The following is a 7500-nucleotide window of genomic DNA, read 5'->3' on the forward strand; positions in this document are numbered from 1 at the left end:
TCTCTCTTTCTCTCTCTCTCTCTCTCTCTCTCTCTCTCTTTCTCTACCATGTATATATATTTATATATATATATGTGTGTGTGTGTGTGTGTGTGTTATATCACACACACACTCAACAACACTCATACTTGCGCATACACGCAAACATTTAATTTAAGGACAAGTTATAATATATGGGATAGCTTTGTTTATCCCTTGGAACTGAAATGCGTTGACGATACGTAATGGCCCAATTATTGAAATCGTAATTAACGAAGATAATGATGCTGATTATCATGAAGATTTGGTTTGTTTTTGTTGGGTTTATTTTGAATGATAATTTGTTTTGCAAAGAGGATAGTCATCGTTTATTCAAAACGTTGCGTGTCTTTATTTATGTATATGTAACAGTTTTTCAAAGTCACCCGACGAGAAATAATAATATTTTGATGAAACAAACAGTAGTTTTGCAGTCTGAATAAAAATAGTATAGTTTTTTTGAGCCGAAGTTCATTTCGTGGAAATGTTACACTATTATCTCTTCTATTTTCTCTCTCTCTCTCTCTCTCTCTCTCTCTCTCTCTCTCTCTCTCTCTCTCGCTCTTATAGACTCTCTCTCGCTCTTATAGACTCTCTTTCTCTCTCTCTCTCTCTCTCTCTCTCACACACACACTCTCTCTCTCTCTCTCTCTCTCTCTCTCTCTCTCTCTCTCTCTCTCTCTCCCCCCTCCCCCTCTTACCGGATTTAAGCGTACCTTTAATTTTTACCTAATGACTACAAAAAATCAAAATTTTCAAACGCAACGTGAAATCAGTCTTACGGTATGGGGCAGAAACACGAAGGCAGGATAAAAGCCTTGAACATAAACTGCAGGTTTTCATCAACTCTTGTCTCCGACAAATTCTGAACCTCATATGGGAAGATATGGTCTCAAATGACATGGTGTAAATAGATACCTATCATAATCGCAATATAATCAAGGAAATGGAAATGGATTGGGCACATTTTGAGAAGAGAAGATGGCAATATCACGAAATAAGCATTGAAATGGAACCCATAAGGCCAGCGGAAAAGAGATCGCCCACCAACAATCCGGCAGCGTTCTTTGGACAACGACATGAAGACCATCAAGATGACATGGGGTGAAGACCTGTGGTGGAAGCTATATGCTCCAGAGGGAGTTCAAAGGAATAAGTAAGCGTGGAAGTAAGTAAACATTACAGTGTGAGGAAGTTTCTCAAATATGGTTTTATCAGTTTTTCCCAATACAATGAAGTTACTCAGGTGTCTGTTTTAATCTCGATGTCCAGAAGTAATGATGATGCGGTGCTGGTGGCAGTGATGAAAGTTTGCCAGCAAGGAAAACGACTATACTTTTGTGATGGATTAAGTCATGCGTTAATAATTTAGCACAGTGTTCCTCCTGGCATCCAGTCTCGTGTCTTGTGGCTAGCCCTAGGGAAATGGGCTAGAGATGGTTAAAGAATTTGTCACGCCATGTACCGATTCTTATTGAATTCAATCTATAATATGACGCTTTTTCTAGACATTCCCTGAAAACACACTGGTGGTCTATAAATTGTTTTGTGCGGATTTGTTTTTTGTTTTGTTTTGTTTTGTTTTGTTTTTGTTTTTTTTTTGTTGTTTTTTTTTGTTGTCTTTTTTTTTTTTTTTTTTTGGTTTGTTTTTTTTTTTTTTTTTTTTTTTTTTTTTGGGGGGGGGGGGGGGGGGGGGTTTAAAGGACAATTAGCTCAAATGTTATGCAACTTTGCACTTTGGACCTTTTTTTTTTGTCGCATTTAAAATGACATAGACATATCACACATTTTTTTCTTCAAGATTGTGACTTTATTTTTAAAAAATTAGAAGGAGCATATTTTCATCACGAGTTATACTCGATTCGTCTCTAACTGGAGAATGATTGGATTTGTTTATTAATTACAACAGTGTTGCTTGGTCCTATATGTATTCGTACCCATCCATTCCCGACTGTTAACACTCATCAATCGGCATCAATCAATCTGTCCATATTTGACTTATCTGTATATTTTCATGGTCTCGCTCTCTCCCCCCCCCCCCCCTCTCTCTTTCTCTCTCTCTCTCTCTCTCTCTCTCTCTCTCTCTATCTATCTATCTATCTATCTATCTATCTATCTATCTATCTATCTCTCTCTCTCTCTTTTCCCTCTTTCTTTCTCTCTTCTTTCTATTTATATATCTATCTATCCATAATCTATTTCTCCATCTATCAATCTATCTATCTATCTATCTATCTATCTATCTATCTATCTATCTATCTATCTATCTATCTATCTATTTATCTATCTTTCTTTCTATCTATCTAATAAAGCTAGAATGTAATCTATGGACAGTATTGTTTCGGCGCTCTATGTGTCATAAGTGCAGCTTGGCAACTGCTTCTAAAAGGAAAGTGAGATTGTATATGGCCAAGAATGCTAAAAATGTGTTTGTGAGTTTAGCATCGATGCAAGGAATATAGTCACTTGATTCTTCCTAGCGTTCTCAATAATATGGCTTAGTTGATTTAGCGAAAGAGCCTATAGAATGCAATCTGCAGACAGTACTTTTTCAACGTACTGTGTCTCATCAGTACAATTTATTTATCCAGCCATCTACCTCTAACTTGCTTCTCTTAAACTTTGTTTTGACATCGATTGCTCAACTTTAACAGGCGAACATCGGCAGCATTGCTCTAAAGGTGAAATAAAAAACGGTAAAAGAAAACATTTAACAATAACATCTTGATAACATACATATAAAAATGTTTGTCATAGCTTCACTTGCTGCCATCGTGGGATTTCTGTATAGCCGGACAGAAATGCGCCCCTTTATTGTTTTGGGGTGATACTAAAATGACCAGTGCTATTTATTGACGTTGGAGTTTTTCTTCCCTCTAGAAAATCAAATTACAATGTGACATTATCAGGGATGAGCATTTTATACGATACGTTTTAGTTTATTTTGAATTATACATATATTATATATGTTTAGACAAATTTACTGTAAGCGTATTTTCTTATTCAGGATGACTTGTCTCTGTGATTAATAAATTCGTCGCACTATCCTTTAACCAAATGAACCTATTAAAGGTTTTGCTTTTATTTCCAGATCATTCTCCCATCCTCCTATTAAAGTTATTCAATATGGATACCAGACCATCAATTCATATTGAAGTCGGTCTTGAACCAGTTTGTTTATTTTCATCACTTTCTTAGTTTGCCTTTATCATTTTTAGCCTCATTGTCTTGTTTGTTTGTATTCCAGATGCTTGACGAGTGATTAAATTGCCCGCCCAGCGCTGCCCAGCAATAGCATCCCTCTATGCGTGCAGCGATAGGAAATCGTAGTTTGACGCTGCCGCCGCTGCTGCTACTGCTACATTGAAAACTACAACTTGATCTAATGCGAATCGCCCACCATTGCTTAACACTACTGCTACTCGGTCTTACTGCCTGTGTAATATTGTCATTGTGACCTATATGTATTGTGTTTTATGAGTCTATATTGGTCAATACATAGACAATTTGAAAGTATTCATCTTTCTCAAATAACACATTGATTGTGTCTCACTGTGGGACTTTTAATTGCATCACATAACTCGTATATATATTTGTCTCCCAACCCATATCACGGCCTGTACAACCCAACACAACTCTCACACAATGTCCAACCAAAGTGATTCAGGGAGTGAGGATGTCAGCATGTCTTATGATGGACCCGGAGGTCGGAAGATGAACGGTAGTCAGATCGATGACGACGTTTGCAGAGACTACATGCGTAACGTGTGCACACGGGGCAAAAATTGTCGGTACCGGCACCCTGTGGTAGAGGAGCACCCCGATCCCCCACCCCGCAGGGACATCACATTCTGTCACGACTATCAAAATAATGGATGCACACGCGGCAACTGTAAATATCTGCACTGCACACGAGACGAGCAGGAATGGTTCCACAGAACGGGCCTGCTTCCCCTACGCCTCAACCAGCCCTTCAACTACGGAAGCCAAGTCAATCGTGTGGAAGTCCCCTTATGTAAAGATTACCTCCATGGTGACTGTAAAAGGGGTAACAAATGTCGATACCGCCACAAAGGGGACCACGACTATGACAGAGTAGGTAGGGGAGACTATGAGCATAGCATGGTTTGTAAAGACTATCTCAATGGAGAGTGCAAACGGGGAGGGCAGTGCAGATATCGCCATATCAGTGACCATATCAGTGACTTCGACAGAGGCAGTCGGGATATGAAAAGGCGACGGCTAGACGATAAGGACTACGATAGGGACCGGTCTGATCTTAGCTATTCTTACCTCGAGGAGGAAAATGAAACGTTGAAAAAGAAAGTGGACGAACTAAAGAAGCAGGTGGCTGATTTAACGGCCATCAACGAGGTTCTTCTGGAACAAAATGCACGCTACCGTGTCAGTAAAGGCACCGCCATGGTTCCTGTGAGTCAGCAGACATTAACGGCCGTTGCAATGGCACCCTCCCCCGTCCCCGCTACCGGTGTGGCTCAAGCACCAGTCCATGCTCAAGGTACCCTTACTTTGACTAGCCAGCAGCATGCCTTGCAGACGGCGCAGCGAATGGCGGCAGGTGGAGCCATCTCTTTGACGGCTCAACAACCTCCAATGGCGGCTGGTCCCTCTATGACACCCACGGTAACCATAACACAGAACATTGCTGGGCCGCCCATGGCCCTTACCCAAAGCAACATGGCCGTCTCTATGGCCCAAATGCCTCAACCCCAGCTTCAAGTCGCCCATTCCCTGACCCAAAATCTCGGTGCACCATCCACCTCCCTGGTATCATATCCCATTATGTCTCAAAACATGCGATCAGCAGTTGAACACAGCAGTCTGGCCCATTGATCTACTCCCCACACGACCCTGTTGCTTCTGCTGCGCTGCTATATTTCGCACAAATAATGTAAGTAGCACAAGAATTATAATTATTTGTATTTTAAATCATTATCTTACGTATTTTGATAAATATATTCATGATAGGTGTTCTTTTCCTTTCTTTTTCTTTTATTTTTTATTCATTTTATTTTATTTTAGAGGTGTGGAGTTTTGTTGTCTCTGATTTTGTTTCGTTTCGTTTCTTAGATTGTTTGGTTTTCGTAATATATAATAATATAATAAAGTATGGCTCAGGGAGAGTATATAGTATTCAAGATAGTACTGTATTGTTTTCGCTTCGGATGCCTTTTATCTCTCAATCAACCACTAGACTAGGTCTAAATGACACCGACGTTTTATCTGACGGGATTTGAGTTCTTAGAACTCTTATACGCAATGGAGAGAATGCGTTGAGTTCGACGTGCACGGATTAAAAGGGAGAGCAAGCAATTTAAAAGTGGGTTCGAATCATAATGATGATTCCAGTGCTCACGTTCCCCCTTTTATTGAGTTTTTTGTCTTGTCTTGTTTTGTTTTGTTTTTTGTTTTTGTTTGGGTTTTTTGTTGTTGTTTTGTATTGTTTTGTTTTTCTAATGTTTTTTTTTTGTGTTTGTTTTTTATTTTGGTTTTTATATTTTCTTCTCCTTTCTAGTTTGAAATTTTTTCTAGCATTGATAGACCATTTTCCATCTTCCACGTGCAAATATGCACCATTTTCATATAATAGCCTTAAGAGTGGTATAAATATTTTTGAAAAGAAACTATTCTGAAGAATTTGTGTTCATACACGCTTTGTTTCTTTGGTCATCATTGAAATGTCGCTGTATAACATGTTGCAGAAGACACAAACCGCTTATAAAGGAGGTCAACATTGTGCATGATTTTCTATTTTCTTAGTCTTCTATTAGGCAGTGATGCAATGAAGCGCGCAATTTTGCTCGTTTGCATGTAGGAGTTTTTTGTTTTGTTTTGTCCTTTTAGTTTTGCTTGTTTTTATTTTTTTTTATTTGTGGTTGTTTTTTTTTTTTTTTTTTTGTTGTTGTGTTTTTTTGTTTTGTTTTTTTTTTTTAGGGGGGGGGGGGGGGGGGGGGGGGGGCTGTAAACATTTGAGTGTGTTCCTCTTGGTCCCCACCCGTGGTGGTGTCTGGATGAGAATTTTTGGTGATCTCAAACTAAGAAAAGTGATGGCATGCTCTTGGAATCTACATCTAATCCCTATTTGAAACAGTCCTCTCTGTCTTACTTTTTCTCGTGTGCTTTCAATTGTAAATCCTTGATTTTTGGACTAGCTATCCTATGTTCTTCCTTTTTACTAGCGCTGAAATGACCTAAATATGTCACAAGCGCCGTAAAACCCTTTAAAACAACAAATAAGGCGACTGAAGGTCCTTCTCAAGACAGAGATAATATTATTGGAAATGAAGCAACAAAAGCCCCATACGCTTGCAAAGGCAAGGGGAAATATAAGAGAGATGTTTTTGTTTACTCATTTACAAGGTTCGTCTTAAGCGAGATGTGATGCTGCGCTCAATATCATGTTGTTTTGGGGTTTTTTCAAAACCCATTTGGCATCCCTGAAAAATTGTATTATTATCTTCATTATCATCATGATATTGTTTTCCTTTGTATTTGTTTTCCTCTTATTGATGTTCAATATTACCCCGCTATAAAGGGTTATAGAGATCAAGTTTCCCCATGTGGCACATTGTATCAGAATGTAAGGGAAAAGGACATCGATATCAGACTCTGATATTATATCGACATATTTCCTGAGAAGGTTTCCTGGGGTTTTCGGAGATTTTCCCAGGTCTACTTTGTTTTGTTATTTAGTGAATGATACTGTGTATTTCTGTTTCACAAAGAAATATATTCTTTTCATGCAACTGTGAAACTTTGAAAAACAAACTGAATTGACTTTTGATGGAATAAGTTGCCATGACACACATTTGTAGTTTCCCATCTCAATGATATTCTGCAAGTGATCCTCTACCCAGCAAGACCACAAAGCCCGTTATTGGCATGGCATACCATAAATTATTGGCTTTTAAGAAGAAAAAAATATTCTTAGGACCAGTTAACTGCCGTACGCTGGAAAGACATGCATTTTAAAAGTTTGGCAGAAAACTCGTCCTTCAAATATCGATCGATTAAATGATCTTGGCAAAAACTCTCAAACTTGGGACTAAGGAAGACCTTGGGAGGTCACATGTTTGAGAAATTTTGCCAAGATGAGGGTGATTTAAATCGGTCGATATTTGAGGGAGGAGTTTTCTGGCCAAATTTTTGAATTTGTATCTTTCCAGAGTACGACTCTTAACGGGTTAAAGACAAAAAAAATGAAATTAATGGATCAATCTATTAGCGGGAATATTCATTTCCTCTTAATGATTGCCATTCAAATCGACATGAAATAATACGCGATAGCATACTGGCACCTCAGCCCAAATGGCAGGAATTCACCCGTACTCGTCCATAACCAATTGATAAATGTCACCTCGAAGTAATCACGGAAACAGTTTATTGAACCTCTTTCATTTCCTTTAAAATGATTCTCTTTTTGTTTCTAAATACTTCGCGCACAGGGGTAACTCACAAAAC

General features: G+C 38.6%; 1 protein-coding gene across 8 annotated transcripts in view; it reads left to right on the plus strand.

Moving 5' to 3' along the window:
• The window catches only part of LOC144966599 (zinc finger CCCH domain-containing protein 10-like), a 118069-nt gene that overhangs the window by 97199 nt on the left and 13370 nt on the right, over positions 1 to 7500 (plus strand). For 4 of the 8 annotated variants that reach the window (XM_078903294.1, XM_078903295.1, XM_078903302.1 and 1 more), the window contains one exon: positions 3678 to 4930. In XM_078903294.1, the coding sequence (XP_078759420.1) occupies positions 3678 to 4872 (1195 nt within the window). In that variant the 3' untranslated portion in view covers positions 4873 to 4930. Of the gene's footprint in view, positions 1 to 3265; positions 4931 to 7500 lie in introns of all 8 variants that reach the window. The other 4 variants (XM_078903298.1, XM_078903299.1, XM_078903300.1 and 1 more) reach the window with 1 other exon arrangement.

Source organism: Berghia stephanieae, chromosome 2, assembly GCF_034508935.2.
Source record: "Berghia stephanieae isolate SIO BIC M18660-M18661 chromosome 2, UCSD_Bste_1.3, whole genome shotgun sequence".
Lineage (NCBI taxonomy): Eukaryota > Metazoa > Mollusca > Gastropoda > Nudibranchia > Aeolidiidae > Berghia > Berghia stephanieae.